This window comes from Bos javanicus, chromosome 2, assembly GCF_032452875.1.
Source record: "Bos javanicus breed banteng chromosome 2, ARS-OSU_banteng_1.0, whole genome shotgun sequence".
Taxonomy (NCBI): Eukaryota; Metazoa; Chordata; class Mammalia; order Artiodactyla; family Bovidae; genus Bos; species Bos javanicus.
Window position 1 is genome coordinate 94,585,052 of NC_083869.1, and position 18,086 is coordinate 94,603,137.

General features: G+C 40.5%; 1 protein-coding gene across 9 annotated transcripts in view; it reads right to left on the reverse strand.

Moving 5' to 3' along the window:
* Positions 1–382: 382 nt before the first annotated feature.
* Positions 383–18,086, reverse strand: part of CMKLR2 (chemerin chemokine-like receptor 2) — a 56,187-nt gene continuing 38,483 nt past the window's right edge. For 7 of the 9 annotated variants that reach the window (XM_061382472.1, XM_061382463.1, XM_061382511.1 and 4 more), the window contains 2 exons: positions 10,051–10,117; positions 383–8,347 (listed from right to left, as the gene is read on the reverse strand). In XM_061382472.1, coding sequence (XP_061238456.1) covers positions 7,259–8,347; positions 10,051–10,117 — 1,156 coding nt within the window. In that variant the 3' untranslated portion in view covers positions 383–7,258. The remainder of the gene's footprint in view (positions 8,348–10,050; positions 10,118–18,086) is intronic. The other 2 variants (XM_061382538.1, XM_061382529.1) reach the window with 1 other exon arrangement.

Below are 18,086 nucleotides of genomic sequence, written 5' to 3' on the forward strand. Positions count from 1 at the left end.
TGAGGGCAATGGGGAGCCTGGTTTCCAAGCCAGAGAATGACAAAGGCAGAGCAGAGGTGGAGGTGGGAGAGGTGGAGGGTGGTGAAATAGATGAATTAAGAGGGACAAATTTAAAATAAGTCACAGCAATGTACAGTGTAGGGGATATAGTCCGTAAAATTGTAATAGCTTTTTATGGTGACAGGTGTTTACTAGATTTAGTATAGTGACCAATTTTAATGTACATAAATGTCAAACTACTCTGTTGTACATCTGAAACTAATATAGTATTGTATGTCAACTATATTTCAGTAAAAAAAAGTTCTGATCTGGAGATCTGTGGACAGAAGCAGGGAAATAAGAGGACTGTTTAACAACAGAAAGGGCTAAATCATGGCATATGTGAAAATTTTTATAAATTTAATACATTTAGTTTAGACAGTAATGGAGATTATAGCAGCAATGAAAATGCTTAATTTTTTCACTGATCATAACTATGAACTATAAGCTTATGGACAAAGACAGAGATACAAAAAAGAGTTGCATTCGTGTTTTTGAATGTGTGTATAATTTTTTTCCAAACAAATGCATTTGGCAATGACAGTTATTGTCCATAAAATACGTGTTAAAATAAGTGTTAAAAAAAAAAGTACATGCCTCACATACTTTGTCTAATATGAACCCCATTATAAGCTGGTGAGATAAAGCAAACACTACAATCAGCACTTACAGGTAAGGATACATCTCTGAAGGATCATTCCCCAGTTATTCACCTAGTAAGTGAGACAGAAGGAATGCAAGCCCATGTCTTCATGGGCCAGGTAATATGTTGGTAACAGAATGGGGGAAGTTCTTCATTCCTGCATTTAGACAATTTGATCCTGTTTCATCTAACCCTTGCTTGATACCCTCAACTAGGAGAAGTAAAACAACAGTATCACATAAGGATAAACTTAAAATTAAGAAAGATAAACATATTCTCTCCATACATGCCCTGTATGGATAATAGTTGCATCTAGAAAATGTCCCAAATGAAAGTCTGTCATTTGAAATGTCATTGTCCTGAATAGCTTTTAGTAAAGTGAAGTGAGGGAAAATCGCTCAGTCATGTCCGACTCTGCATCCCCATGGACTATACAGTCCATGGAATTCTCCAGGCCAGAATACTGGAGTGGGTAGCCTTTCCCTTCTCCAGGAGATCTTCCCAACCCTGGGATCAAGCCTGGGTCTCTCGCACTGCAAGTGGATTCTTTAGCAACTGAGCCACAAGGTAAGCCCAGCTTTTAGTAAAGTGAACAGCAAAGAAAACTGTCCACAGACTTCTAAGTGTGCATCCCCAAGGAACTATTCATATATGGAAGAATATTGAGCGGTGAATTACTATTCAAGCCTGACTCCAACCTGGGAATCTTCTATCCTTGCTTTGCCCCTATAAAATGGGACTCCTCTCTTTTCTGAACACAGTCTGTTTTCTGTCCTCTATAAACATATGCTCTTGAGGGGCCACCTACCTGAAATACTTTTTCACCTGCACTTGTTAAAATTAGAGTCATTCTAGCTGCACTTACGGAGAAGGCAATGGCACCCCACTCCAGTACTCCTGCTTGGAAAATCCCATGGACGGAGGAGCCTGGTAGGCTGCAGTCCATGAGGTCGAGAAGAGTCATACACGACTGCGCGACTTCACTTCCACTTTTCACTTTCATGCATTGGAGAAGGAAATGGCAACCCACTCCAGTGTTCTTGCCTGGAGAATCCCAGGGACGGGGGAGCCTGGTAGGCTGCCGTCTATGGGGTCGCACAGAGTTGGACACGACTGAAGTGACTTAGCAGCTGTAGCAGCAGCTGCACTTAAATCACTTCTTTTAATGTCTTTCATTCTACTTTTCCTGCCTCTTGTAGCCTCTCAGCCCATAATATCCTTTTATAGTATTTCTAAACTTTATAAATTTTAAGAAATATTTATTAATTTGGCCACAATGTGCAGCTTATAAGATCTTAGTACTCAGACCAGGGATTGAGCCTGGGGCCTAGGCAGTGAGTGCACAGAGTCTTAACCACTGGACTGCCAGGAAATTCTTTTTTTTTTAATAATATTTATTTACTTATTTGGCTGCAGCAAGTCTTATTTGGAGCACACAGGATCTTTTGTTGCAGCATATGGGATCTAGTTCCCTGACCAGGCAGAGAACCTGGGCCTCCTGCATTGGGAGCACAGAGTCTTAGCCACTGGACCACCAGGGAAGTCCCCAGGAAATTCTTAATAAATACATATTTTAAAATAAAATTTATAAAATTTGAAATTCTTTGTATAAGTTCCCTTCTTCCTATAAGATTTTTTTATATTCATTCAAGAGGTGAAAGGGCTGTAACATTAATAAGTAATTACTATGTCAGAAGATGCTGAGAGTTTCACTGAATAAGTATAATACCAGGTAATATTAAGTGTTTATAGGACTAAGTGCCCACTTGAAGTACTTCACCTTTGTCAGTTCATTTAATTTTCACAATAATCCTATGTAGTAAGTACTACTATTATGAATCCATTTTGCAGATGGGGGAAACTGAGGTCTAAAAAATTTAGGTCTATTTAGCCAAGGTCATAGAGCTAGGATAAACTGGGAGTCATAATTCAAAGCCAGATATCCTGCCTCAGGAGGCCCTGAAAGTTGCACTCTGTTTGGCTGTTTGCTTCCGTTGAGAAGGAATCAGATCTGTCTTGTTGGGTTCATGCCCTAGTCCCTGGGAGCCATGGGATTCTTTACTCTTCCGCCAACCAGGCACTGAGCTTCCTTGCTTCCTCCTCAGATTGCCCCAGGGCAGTCCTCTCCCTCTAGCCCCCTGTCCTTTCATGAATTCATGCTACTCATTAGAGGTTATTAGACCCTTAGACCCCTGGAGAGTTCCCCTCTCCAATTCCAGCTGCCAGGGGAGGAGGCTTGAAGCCTCTAAATCTGGGCCCAGCCTTGGGTCCTACACTACTCTCCAGATCTTCCCTCAAGTTGAGAATAAAAATGAACTCCTGTTTCTGCTAGAAAGTGCTTGCATTGGTTACTACTTTCTACTAGTAGACTCCTGTAAGTTACACCCAGGCTATCAGCTATTTATTTCTGGCTGTGCTGGGTCTTCGATGCTATGCTTGGACTTCTTATTGTGATGGTTTCTCTTGTTGCAGAGCACAGGCTCTAGGGCACATGGGTTTCCATAGTTGCAGCACTTGGGCTCAGTAGCTGCAGCTCCCCGGCTCCAGAGCACAGGCTCAATGGTTGTGGTGCATGGGCTTAGTTGCCCGCAACATGTGGCATCCTCCCAGACCAGGAAGTGAACTGTGTCTCCTGCATCGCAAAACAGACTCCTAACCACTGGACCACAAAGGAAGCCCCGTTATCATCTATTTTAAAAGCCACTAAAATTGGAGTTCTTTTCCTGGGGTACAAGGACTCCCTGAAATTTTATTTAAAAGCATTTTTTTCTGGGGAAAGGACCCATAACTTCTCATTAGACTTTCAAATAAACTCAGAATATTTATTAATTTTGACTTTTCAAGTTTCCCTTTTTAATTTTAGAGACGATGATTTTTTTTAGGATCTCAAACATTTTCACAGGCCCTTGGAAAGCTCAGAGGCCTTAGACGCTGTGCCCGTAGCATGGGGAAAACCGAATTGCTCTGCATGGGTTCCTAACTCACAAAGCTTAGGAAGCACTGTCCTGAACTTCCGGACCACCACCTGCTCCGTAATGTACTTTTGACCCTGGTAGCTTAATCACCTTCCTTCCTGCTCCTCAGCCTTCTTTCTCCCCCAGCCTTCAGAGTCAGTCTCTCTGCACAAACCAGGGATGAACCTACATAATCCTCTTTTCTTTCTTGGATCCTCCAGCTTTTCTCCTGATCCTGGAAGCCCATCCCTTGAGGGTTGAGGGGTACACCAGAGTGAAATATTGCAAGCCCTCCTTGTGCAAGGGGCAGGGTTCAACGGAGCACAGAGGGCTAGAAACTCACAATGAGCCTTTCTCTCCCAATCTTCCCTTAACCTATACTGGGTATGGCAGGAGGCAGGAAGCTTGGGAATGGCAAAAGTTTGGGATATGTTGAGCTATGCCGCATATTTTATTTTTTTCTTGGAATAATTTCCAAATCAGATCTGATTGTCGCATGGGGCTAACAGTAAAGAACATAGCCAGTAAATGATCTGATATTAGCATTTCTAAAAACTAAGAGATGAAATTAAAAAGATACTTATCTTCCCTCACAACTTTCAAATAAAATCAATAAATTATAGAAAATTAAGTATTTTAAAAAATTGCAGTGAGTAGCAGAGTTTGTATTTATAAAAGACAAGAGAACCAGCAGAGACATGGAAAAGGAGTGGCATCTTTAAGAAACTAGATTTCCAGTGCTTCTTCACTGGCCCACTGGAATCCATCTCTTTCCTCTCTGAAAAGGCTACACTCTTCTTGGCTCTCTTATAGTATTTTTCCAAGCCAGGCTTCAGCAATACATGAACCATGAACTTCCAGATGTTCAAGCTGGTTTTAGAAAAGGCAGAGGAACCAGAGATCAAATTGCCAACATCCGCTGGATCATCGAAAAAGCAAGAGAGTTCCAGAAAAACATCTATTTCTGCTTTATTGACATTGCCAAAGCCTTTGACTGTGTGGATCACAATAAACTGTGGAAAATTCTGAAAGCGATGGGAACACCAGACCACCTGATCTGCCTCTTGAGAAACCTATATGTAGGTCAGGAAGCAACAGTTAGAACTGGACATGGAACAACAGACTGGTTCCAAATAGGAAAAGGAGTATGTCAAGGCTGTATATTGTCACCCTGCTTATTTAACTTCTATGCAGAGTACATCGTGAGAAATGCTGGACTGGAAGAAGCAAAAGCTGGGATCAAGATTGCTGGGAGAAATATCAATAACCTCAGATATGCAGATGACACCACCCTTATGGCAGAAAGTGAAGAACTAGAGTGTCTTGATGAAAGTGAAAGAGGAGAGTGAAAAAGTTGGCTGAAAGCTCAACATTCAGAAAACTAAGATCATGGCATCTGGTCCCATCACTTCATGGCAAATAAATGGGAAAACAGTAGCTGACTTTATTTTTCTGGGCTCCAAAATCACTGCAGATGGTGATTGTAGCCATGAAATTAAAAGACGCTTACTCCTTGAAAGGAAAGTTATGACCAACCTAGATAGCATATTCAAAAGCAGAGACATTACTTTGCCAACAAAGGTCCATCTAGTCAAGGCTATGGTTTTTCCAGTGGTCATGTATGGATGTGAGAGTTGGACTGTGAAGAAAGCTGGGTGCCGAAGAATGGATGCTTTTGAACTGTGGTGTTGGAGAAAACTCTTGAGAGTCCCTTGGACTGCCAGGAGATCCAACCAGTCCATTCTAAAGGAGATTAGTCCTGGGTCTTCATTGGAAGGACTGATGCTGAAGCTGAAACTCCAATACTTTGGCCACCTGATGCGAAGAACTGATTCATTTGAAAAGACCCTGATGCTGAGAAAGATTGAGGGCACGAGGAGAAGGGGATGACAGAGGATGAGATTGTTGGATGACATCACTGACTTAATGGACATGGGTTTGGGTAGACTCCGGCAGTTGGTGATGGACAGGGAGGCCTGGCATGCTGCAGTTCATGGGGTCACAAAGAGTCAGACATGACTGAGCAACTGAACTGAACTGAATAGTATTTACTACTGTCTATCTTGCTTTAGGATTGTTCTTATCCAAGTTTACTCTCACTCTCTATAAGTACCTTATTCATCTTGTGTGCGTGCTAAGTTGCTTCAGTCACATCCAACTCTTTGCGACCCTATGGACTGTAGCCAGCCAGGCTCCTCTGTCCATGGGATTCTCCAGGCAAGAATACTGGACTGGACACCATGCCCTCCTCCAGGGGATCTTCGCAACCCATGGGTCAAACCCACGTCTCTTACATCTCCTGCATTGGCAGGCAGGTTCTTTACCACTAGGGCCACCTCTTGACATCCTTTAAAATATCTATCTACTAAAGTTTTATATAACTCTTAGTCATCTATTTGCTAAAGCGACAAATGAATAGAAGTCAAAATACTATTATAGTCTTAAATGCAACACATTTGCATCATGAAAAGGTCACTGACTTAAAGGTATACTTTATTGGTCTTACACTGTTGTCTATATATAGAAATAGAAAGTAGAAATATCATACATGCCTTCTTTTCCTGAAATCTTTCTGATATTGAGCTGGTGTACCTACTATCTGGATGTCAGTGTTTCATGTTTATAGCAAACTTATACATATTTGCACATATAAACATTTATATTTATAATATTAGTGTAGGGGTTTAATAGGTCATATATCCCAGTTGAGAGATGGGGTCTATGTCTCCTCTCTTTGAATCTGACCTGGCCAGTGACTGCTTTGATCAATAGAGTACAGTGAAAGTGTGCGGTGTCTGGCATAGCTGTTAAGAGGAGTGGAAGTTTCCACCCTGGTCTCTTAGAGCCCTGTATTACCCTAAGTCTGGCTTCCCTGAGGTGCTATGCTGGAATACCCATGTGAAGAAAGAAGAGGAGAAGATACAAGAAACAAGGGGAGGAGGAGAGGGGAAGGAGAAGAAGGAAGGGAAGAGAAGAGGGTGGAAGGGAAGAAAGCTGCTCGGCCCATACAGCTGAGGCCCCTAATACTGTGAAACAGAGAGATGAACCTCCCTTCTGTGCCTTGTTTAAACCCTGATTCTCAGAATCATGAGAGATAATAATAATAGTTATTTTCTAGATTTTGGGGCAGTTTACCAAGTATTCAGGCACCCTGAATATATACTATAACCTACTATAATCAACTATCACTTTAATTCATAAAGGCACATGTACAGATTACATGAAATAAAGAAATTAAGTACATATGTTGCATTTTAAGAATAAGTCTAATCGGTTACTTGTGCAGAATTAAAGTAGCTTAAGCATGCCTATTTTTATATTTTTTAAATCAATCATACATTTAATATTAAAATTTAGAAGTTTTAAAAAGTCATTAAAGTTAGAAAAGTAGTGTTGGTTAATCCACTATGGTATAATTAGCAAGAATAAGATAATTTAGGTTGCTGAAAAGAAAAATGAAGATCCTTCTTATATTTTATATCTAAATAAAAATAGGATGCCAATAAAATTACCAAAAAAATAAAAAGATACAATCAGCTGTATGTCTTGGAACCAAATAATCTAAAAGCATGTCAGGGGAACCACACAAAAGTCGTGTGCTGATGGGTGGGAGGGCAAGAATTCACTGGGCTGTTTCCAGGAGACTCAGATTCTTGGTTTCAGAGTTCCTGAGCTGTTCACTCAGGGTGCCTGAGCAGCTCACCTCCCACAGCGTGTATTTTAGTATCTCAGCCACTGAGGCCCGGAAGCGCGCTTGGAACTTCTTACTAATCAGGACGTAAAGGATGGGGTTCAAGCAACTATTGAGGAACGCCAGGCCAGTGGAGAGGGGGATGCTAGCCTGTAGCACTTGGTGGAAATAGCTATTGTGGTGAATCGTGAGTTCCCAAATGCTAAACAGGTGATAAGGAGTCCAGCAAATCAGAAAGGCCATGACCACAGCCAGGATGGTCCAGAAGTGCTTACTGGAGATCAGGATGCTTCGCTTCTTCACCTTGAAGATGAGGCACAAGTAGCAAATGCTCATTGTTAGCAGAGGGAGGAGGTACCCAACAATAACTTTCACCCAGGTCAGAACATGATGCCTCATCAACCTGAGGTCCATATCATGCTCATGGAAGTTGTTATAGCAAAGAGTGTGGTTATTCAACTCCAGAGTGTCCCGGAAGTACAGAGCTGGCCCACCCATTAGTGAAGCCAAAAGCCAAACAACTATAATAACAATCAGAGAGTTCCTGAGGGTACGGTACCGATGAGATAAGACCGGGTGGATCAAGTAGATATAGCGGTCCAGGCTTATCACCATCAGGAAGAAGACACTGGCAAACATGTTCAACTGGGCAATGAAGGAATTGGCTTTGCACAACCAGATGCCGAAGGGCCAGTGAAAATTCATGGCCACGTAGGAGATGTACAGAGGTAGGAAGAGAAGAAAAATGAAATCCGCGATGGCTAGATTGAGGAACCAGAGAGTGGTGACTGTCTTCTTCCACTTGAATCCTGTGAACCAAATGACAGTGGCATTTCCTGGAATGCCCAGGACAAATGCCAAACAGCACAACACCAAGGAGACCCAGTGAATGGCTCCCAGGGGTGCTTTCTCCTCTGAATCGGTCTCTGGGGAGTAATATTCCAGGGCATACGAGTAGTTCTCAAAGTCTTCAAATAATGTCTCCTCTAGATCTTCCATGATCTTGCAGAATGAACAAATCTATGGAAACAAATTTAAAAAGAAAGAAAACAACTTAAAAAATTTGTTTATAGAAAACAACTTATCAAAGAAAAAATGTTTAGTAAGTAATAAAGGACATAAGGATAAAAATTCTTTATCTTAATAGGCACTAATAACAATTTAGGGACAAAAGGGAGACATAACTATAGAAGTAGAGATTTTGTATGACCCCCCTCTTACAGTAATGGAAATAAAAACAAAAGTAAACAAGTGGGACCTGATTAAACTTAAAAGCTTTTGCACAGCAAAGGAAACTATAGGCAAGGTGAAAAGACAACCCTCAGAATGGGAGAAAATAGTAGCAAATGAAACAACTGACAAAGGATTAATTTCCAAAATAAACAAGCAGCTCATACAACTCAATACCAGAAAAACAAACAACCCAATCAAAAAGTGGGAAAAAGACCTAAACAGACATTTCTCTCAAGAAGACATACAGATGGCTAACAAACACATGAAAAGATGCTCAACGTTGCTCATTATTAGAGAAATGCAAATCAAAACTACAATGAGCTATCACCTCACACCGGTCAGAATGGGCATCATCAAAAAATCTACAAACAATAAATGCTGGAGGGGGTATGGAGAAAAGGGAATGCTCCTGCACCATTGGTGGGAACATAAATTGATATAGCCACTATGAAAGATGGTATGGAGGTTTCTTAAAAAACTAGGAATAAAACCACCATATGACTCAGCAATCACACTCCTGGGCATGTGCCCCGAGGAAACCAGAATTGAAAAAGATACATGTATCCCATTGTTCATTGCAGCACTATTTATAATAGCTAGAACATGGAAGCAACTAGATATCCCTCAACAGATGAATGGATGAAAATGTTGTGGTACATATACATAATGGAATATTACTCAGCCATAAAAAGGAACACCTTTGAGTCGGTTCTAATGAGGTGGATGAACCTAGAACCTATTATACAGAGTGAAGTAAGTCAGAAAGAGAAAGATAAATATCGTATTCTAACGCATATATATGGAATCTAGAAAAACAGTAATGAAGAATTTACTTACAGGGCAGCAATGGAAAAACAGACATAGAGAATAGACTTAAAGACATGTGGAGAGGGGAGGAATGGGGGAGATGTATGGAAAGAGTAACATGGAAACTTATATTACCATATGTAAAATAGATAGCCATCGGGAATTTGCTGTATGACTAAGAAACTCAAACAGGGGCTCTGTATCAACCTAGAGGGGTGGGGTGGGGTGGGGAGGAAGATGGGAGGGAAATTCAAAAGGGAGTAAATATATGTATACCTATGGAGAAGGCAGTGGCACCCCACTCCAGTACTCTTGCCTGGAAAATCCCATGGGCGAAGGAGCCTGGTAGGCTGCAGTCCATGGGGTCGCTAAGAATCAGGCACGACTGAGCGACTTCACTTTCACTTTTCACTTTCATGCATTGGAGAAGGAAATGGCAACCCACTCCAGTGTTCTTGCCTGGAGAATCCCAGGGACGGAGGTGCCTAGTGGGCTGCCGACTATGGGGTTGCACAGAGTCGGACACGACTAAAGTGACTTAGCAGCAGCAGCATGGTTGATTCAGGTTGAGGTTTGACAGAAAACAACAAAATTCTATAAAGCAATTATCCTTCAATAAAAAAATTTTAAAAAAGGAAGTAGAGATTTTGTAAATGAGAGAGAACTATGAAAAAAATACTTACTTGAAATATTTGGCAAAAAGTATATTCTTCCAAGATGGACACAAGTAGAAACAAAACCTGAATAGACCTACAATTATTAAAGAAATATCATGAATTAAAACATTTTTTTTCAGACTTTCCTGGCAGTCCAGTGGTTAAGACTCCTTGTTACCAATGCAAAGGACTTCAAAGTCTCATCAGGGAACTAAGATCCCACATGCCACACGGTGTGGAAAAAAAAAAAAAAGTATTCTTTTTCATGCTATGAACTAGAAATAGTATATTTCTTGGTAGGACTTGTGATTAACACTCTAGGTGTCCAAGTCTTGATGGACCTAAATTTTGCTATAATCATTCTCAAGGCTGTGAAAGTTTATTTTTTTTTTAAATATTCAGTAAATGCTAAATTAAAATGATTCACACTATAGGTGCAATTTCTATGTTCATAATGTTTGCAGGGCTGACTCAAGAGAATCTAAAATTCAAGTACTTATTAAATTCTTACCAGGTATTTTTATTTTATGGAAGATGCAAAAGAAAACAGATTAACATTTATGTGTGATGACTTTAACCTCTTTATTTGCATCCATGAACCTGTTTACAGAGAAGAGAAGGAGACACAGACATAGAGAACAGACTTATGGACACAGCAGGGGAAGAAGCAGCAAGGAGAAACTGAGAAAGCAGCAGAGACAATATATACACTATCATGTGTAAAACATATAAACAGCAAGCTGCTATATGACACAGGGAGCCAGCCTGGCACTGTATGATGACATAGAGAGATGGAATGGTGGGGGGAAGGAGGCTCCAGACAGAGGGGCTATGTATATAACTGTGATTGATTCATGCTGATGTACAGTAAGGCCACTACAACAGTGTAAAGCAATTATTCCTCTAATAATAAAAGACTTCTGAAAAAAAACTTTAGTACTCTGACTTCTGAAGATCTGGACGGAGTTCCACTTGCTTCCTTGGCTCACCACTTGGATGTCACAGGCAAGCACTGGAGATTTTGACCCATTTGGCACTCATGGATGTTCTGATTCTGCGTTTATGAATTCAAATATATTCATCAGAATTATATCAATATGGAAGACTTTTCAACTAAAAGATATATTTTGGAACAAACTTGACTATGACCACTTAATTTCTACATTAACTTCCTGTAGAGTGCATTTAAGGGAAAGGTTACCCACTCCAGTATTCTGGCCTAGAGAATTCCATGGATTGTATAGTCCATGGGGTCACAGAGAGTCAGACAAGACTGAGCGACTTTCACTTTCAAACTTTATTTTCTTCTGTGGTCTCATTTTTCTTTCCTGCTATCAAGTCTAGTTTCCTGGGCTAAGAATACTTTAAATGTCAAATTTTCAACCAAAACAAAGCTTATTGGGTACAATTCTAGCTTCATCAATTAATTTTGCTACTTCTATCTGTAGTATTCAAAATCAAGTAGAAAAAATACTAGTAGTTATAGTCATCTCATGGAGCTATAATCACTGATAGAGTAAATATATAAGATTTGAGAGAGTTAGAATGAAGAGGTCAAAACACCTTGTGTTGCTTACAGCCATCTCAAGCTCAATTTGACTAACACTGAATTCATCATCTTATCTAAATTCATTTGAGGAATCTGAGCATAATAAACAAAAGCAATTCATTAGTATCTTCCCAAACCCAAACTCAGCCAACTTCTCTTTATTTTTCATTATTCAGCTCAAATGCCACCTTTTCTTGGGAACATGTTCTAACATTACCTCCCCTCAGATAATTATATTAATAATACTTAATAATAACTATTATCATATGCAGTAATCAATGCTGTTGGGAATTTCCTAGATGCTAGGCATGTATGATCTAATTTGATCCTTGAAAAAAATCATATAAAGTGTATAAGTACTACTATTTTCCTATTTACAAGGGAAAATACTGAAGCTTTGAAAAGCTTAGTGACTTTCCCAGTTTCATGGCAACCTATAATTGGAGAGTCAGAATCGAAACTCAGCTCCACTGAATGCAGATCCTGAGCTCTTAACCATGTGACATTCCCCCGCTTCTGTCACCCTGCTCTTACTGTACATAACACATTACACTTTCATTGATTTCTCTTTGATTTCTGCTCTACCAAACTGTGAATTCCTCAAGAATGACTGTCATCTTCGGACCCCACAGTGCTTAATACAGGGCTTAATTTGCTGTGCTTAGTTGCTCTGTCCTGTCTGACTCTGTGACCCCACAGACTGTATAGCTTGCCAGGCTCCTCTGTCCATGGGGATTCTCCAGGCAAGAATACTGGAGTGGGTTGTCACGGCCCCCAGGGGATCTTTCTGACCCAGGGATTGAACCTGGATATCCTGTATTGCAGGCAGATTCTTTACCAACTGAGCCACCAGGGAAGCCACGGTTTTGGTGCCTGTGACCTATTCTTTAGGCTATTAGCAATCCTGAAACCAAATGGCCTGGAATCACCTTATAAAACCCAAAGGAATGAGTAGATGGAATCTCATTCCCCAAACATAGAAAAGCCATTTGGAGGACCTGTAATTACACCCAACCACTATATTCACCAAGTCAGGAGCTGTCACTGCTGACCATGCTGGGCCAGAATGGTCATAGGGTCTGCTGAAGGATGCCAACTACCCCCCTTCCCAATTCTCTTGGGGCACGAGAATTACCTTGAGGATGAGTGATCTTTCCAAACAGAATCCCTTCTAACAGAAAGCCCTGTTCCAGAGAAATTGCTAATCTTCCAGAAAGCAGATACGTAGGTTAGATATAATGACCAGTTTAGGCTTGGAGAAAGATCTTCAAGAGGAGCTGCATACTGCCCAGCTGAAGCCCTCACAGGAAATATAAGCTAGGAATTCCCCTGTGACTTACAGCAGATGTTTTTGTGTGTTGGTGATGGTGAGAGGGAGGGGTGGGATGGAGAAAAGAGAGAAGTAAGGCAGAATTCAAAGACTACCCTACCAAGTCCTTGGCTAGACAGTTAACCCTCAAGGACATATTCTTAATTATTTGCCTTGCTTATATTGGGTTGGCCAAAAAATTTGTTCAGGTTTTCTGTAACATCTTACAAAAAACTCAAATGAAAATTTTGGCCAACCCAATACTTTGCTTTACAGTTTACACGTGCCTCCAGATTGAATTAAGTTTCCAAATGGTACTTAGACCTATCCAAATATCTAGAGGCTAACTTTATTAGTTTCCTAGGGCTGCTGTAACAAAGTGCTCTATGTTGAGTAGCTTAAAATTACAAATTTTTTGTTTCAAAGTCTGGAGAAAACTGTTCTCTAGGTGTAGGCAGTCACTTCCTTCTGAGGGTTATCAGTGACAATCTGATCCATGTTTCTTGCCTGGATTCTAGTGATCTGTTGGCAAACTTTGGAAGTCCTTGGCTTATATATACAATAAGATGTTTAGACCTCTTGATGCCATGCCAGTGTCAGGCCTTCCCCTACCCTCTTTCTCTTCTTCTTATTGGCTAAATGAGGATGCAGTGATGAGTCATCATATACCAGGTGGATGAGGAAAACATGATAGTTCACAAGATAGAAGCCTGGGTCCTGGATGATCTCATGGAGCAGTCTTTGCCATTGACTATGACGGGCTGGTGAGACTCTTGTTTTATAAGGAAATGAGGAGCAGATCTAGAGTTGTAATAGACCTATGTGACTTGGGCAGAGTTAAATGACCTCTGCCCTTTATTTCATAATTTAAATGTCACAAGGGCAGGTAACTTTAATGGGTACAATAGTCCAAGTTGGGGAGATAATGGGATTTGGGTGAACCAAAAAACAGTGGACTTGCTTTCAGTGGAAAGCAGCTACTCAATTCCAGCCAACTGTTTCCATGTGGGAAATGAGGGCTTAGTGTTGCCAGAGTTTTGGGTGAATGGGTGAAAATTTATATATATATATATATACATACACACACACATATATATTTTAAGGTATTTTTTTATTTATTTTTTTGGCCATGACTTGCAGCATGCTGGATCTTAGTTCCCCCCAGGGATTGAACCTGTGCTTCCTGCAGTGGAAGTGCAGAGTCTTAACCACCGGACCTCCAGGGAAGTCCCTGATTATCTGTATTTTTAATGTGAAAAGTTCCCAACTCCTAAACTACTATTTTAAAACTAAATAGTTGTGGGCCATATTCAGCCCAGCTATAAATTTGTGACCTCTGGGGGAGGCAAACTCTTTGAAGACTTTGAGATTTTCAACAGTGAAGGAGAGGAGGCTATATGTTAAATGGAAATAGAAACTCCGAGTTGGCCTCTGAGAATGATTTCCCCTTGGTGCCAGTGAGGCAACCATAAAATTTAATGCTACTCAGGGCCTCTCCACAGACCCTCATTTTAACCTTCTCCAAATTGATATAAGAATCAAGATAACTCTTCTTTTTTCTAGGATAAAAGATACTATGGACAAGTTCCTGACTTTACTGGGTTTCTGTTAGAGTTATTAAGGAGGACCCTGATAAGAAAGGCAAAACAATGGATCATTACCTAGAACCAGAGCCCTTCCTTGGAGCTGTAACAAAGCTCCTGGTTCTCAAAAGGGAATGATGAGTAAATTCCCTGATAATGACCCTCACCCCGCTTTCTGCCGTCTCTGGTTAGACCACTATTTCCCTGCCTCATCACTGTTCTAATTCTCACAGCTTTCTACCTGTAAGCTCTGCTCTGCCCCAAACTTGGACTCAACTATATTTCTTGTTCAAAGTGTAACTTGGCAGCTGTCCTGATCCATGGTTCTATTTCTACTTCGTTCTCTGGTTTGAATAACTGGGTTATTGCCTTGTTCCTAGTCCTTACTCCAGGTTCCAGCTTTGGATTGCTATCCCTTTGGTCCTCTAGAGAACACTGTTAGCATATTTCCATCATGCTGCTCCTTTCTTCTCTAGGAAGACCCATGCTTCTCTCCCAACCTTGGTTAGACTCTCCGCTTACCATCCCAGGGGTCAGTGCTCTGACAATTCCGATTGTCCATCCCTGACACAATCTACACGTGTGGATCTCAAACCGGGGACAACTTTGCCTCCCAGGGGATATTTGACAATATCTAGAGACACTGTTGATTGTCACAACAAAGGATGGAGGATGAGGGGGGAATGCTGCTGCTATGTAGTGGGTAGGGACCAGAGATACTGCTAAGCATCCTAGAATATACAGCCCCCGACAACAAAGACTCATGTTCCCCCAAAAGTCAAGGATGCCAAAGTTCAGAAACCCTCATCTACACACACTGGGCTCAGTCTGAACTCCTTTCTTCTATCTCCTGCTGTTGAATCTGCTCTTTATCTGTGGGCACTCTATCCTTGGAGTCCTGGCTTGGCTTGGTCCACTCTACCCCACTAAACCAACTGCACTTTGTAGAGATTGCAAATGTATTTGATTTGGTTGAAAAAGTGTTAAAAAAAATGTATGCTAGATGTCAATGCTAATATTAAACATTAATAGACTTCACAAAAATAATTGCAATTTCTAGCTTCTTTGGAAAATGTATATTATCTGGTAATAATGGACCTGTATTTCCTATAGCAGCATTTGCATTCCTCTTCAGACAAGGGATGTATTGTCTCATTTGTCGTGGTCACCACTTCTAAATCACTCATTTATGACACTTTCCAAGATGCTGTCAATACTTGAATATGCAATCTTAGCTAACACTATGCCTTGTATATAGTAAGAAATAAAATTATTGAAAAAAGAAAAGCTATACACATGTGAGAATGCAAACGAACTGTATGATAATGCAATCTCGAGAAAATACCTGCAATTTCAAAGTAAAAATGTGGTCTACAGAGAAAGGATATTACCTTGGGCATTTCTGCCAATTTAAATTTAAGGGCCTATATTTAAGAACAAGTATTTTTAAACTTTTAAAAACTGATATTCAAGCAACTATACTCCAATAAAAATTCTATAAAAAAAAGCCCCTGACATTCTGCTGTATCATCAAACATACTGTTATACTTATCTATTTATTCTTGATAAGAGAGAAAGAGCAAAAAGAGATACAGAAAGAAAATACGGGGGGATTTTTCTTCAGTTTCACCATGTGTATGCACACATACAGGGCTTCTCAGGTGAGACAGTGATAAAGAAACTGCCTGCCAATGCAGGACACACAAGGATGTGGGTTTGATCCCTGTGTTGGGAAGATCCCCTGGAGGAGGAAATGGCAACCCACTTCAGTATTCTTGCTTGGGAAATTCCACAGAGGAGCCTGGTGGGCTACAGTCTATGGGGTTGCAAAGAGTTGGACATGACTGAGCACATATACATGCTACATATACACACACACATATGTATATTTAGGCACATAAAACTTTCTTTGTTTTTGAAAAGAGGAGATATGAATGAAGACTCAGATGAAACTGGAGGGATGTCTGAACAATAGAAAAAAACCCTGGCTAGGCAATAACCAGAAATGAAGATGCAGAGCAGGCCAACTTAGAATCCAGATTTAAAGGAAACTTTCACATTCATTAAACAGGAAACATGAAACTGTCTTGGCTGGCCGTGGCTTTCCATTGAGACGTCATTTATTTTTCTCAATTTGGAAGTGCACAAAACATCGCCAAGATGAGTCCTTTTGACTTGACTGAAAAAGAGGAAATAGCTACTGTATTTGTCTTAAACCATATGTGCTGCTGAAAAGCAAATAATTCTGTCTGAAATAAAGACAGAAAGATCTCCATGATCTTAAATCTTTTGAGTAGTTTCTGAAGTGAGTGTCAAGCGGTATTGTGGACATGAATATAAAAAAGGTCCGCCTGAGTCCATTAGAAATGGTATGAAAAATGCTTGGTGTGGAGCAAAGTTCAGAGAAGCACCCCCTGAGGTTTGCGGTTTGGCTTCCAGAGAACGTGGAGGGGCATGTTTACTGCAGGGATTCAGCTGCTGTGGGGAGCCAAGTTGTCACATTCCTGGGTTACAGTTACACTGACACTCAAGTGACAAATATCTACTTCTGGAGCACAGAGCAGTTTATTGAATTAAGCAAATTGGTTTCTGATCTATGCAGACTTAATAGACGGTAAAGCTGAAACTCTTTCCTGAATAAATAGATTTCACTACAAGAGTCCTGGCAGAAAAAATAGTGATAAACATTCCATAAAATCCAGATGATTTGGGGAAAGAACATCTGGTAGAAATGTGTATCTTTAAACATTTAAGTGTGGTTTTAAATGAGACTCGACTGTAGAGGGAAACATTTAGTTTATCTACCTTGACAAAACACAAAGATTCCTTCTGGCAGAACATTTGGTGAATGCAAAGGAGTTTAATTTAGTTTCATATTGTTGAGTTAGATGGGTTGTCATGGACCACTGCAAAAATGTATATCTAACAGAATCTTAAGAAAATTTAGGGTCTAATCTGCTTCAGCCAGAGAGAAGGTTTTGATGTTGCTGACCACTGTCTGCCTGTGTAGAATTTCCCTTGTTGTTGTTGCTGTTTAGTCACTAACTCGTGTCTGACCCTTTTGCAATCCCATAGACTGTGGCCCACCAGGCTCCTTGTGTCCATGGGATTTACCAGGCAAAAATACTGGAGAGCGTTGCCATTTCTTTCTCCAGGGAATCTTCCCCACCCAGGGATCAAACCCATTGGCAGGTGGGTTCTTTACCACTGAGACACTGGTGAAGCCCCAGAATTCCCCCATTTACCCTGATAAAGAACTCAAGAATGCATCTCCTATGAAATGTATCTCCCATGAAAACCATAGGGAACCTCGAGGGTATCTATACCCTTCTTCTGATTGAATGACAAAAATAAGCAGGAAGAATCAATGGACATGAGAGAGAAACTCTTTGGAGAAAACCAAAAATCCATCAATCAGTAAACATATGTGATCAGCAAACTATATCTCTCAAAAGCTGTCTACTTAGGGAAGAGACTTTGTTCAAAAGCATGTGTGTGTGAGAGAGAGAGAGAAAGAGAGTGGGGGAGGGTTACTTGAGGTCATTGCTCAATATTTTTCACTCACTATCAAACATAAACAGTATACCACACCCCAGTTTGTACTCAAGATGTTTGGCACCAG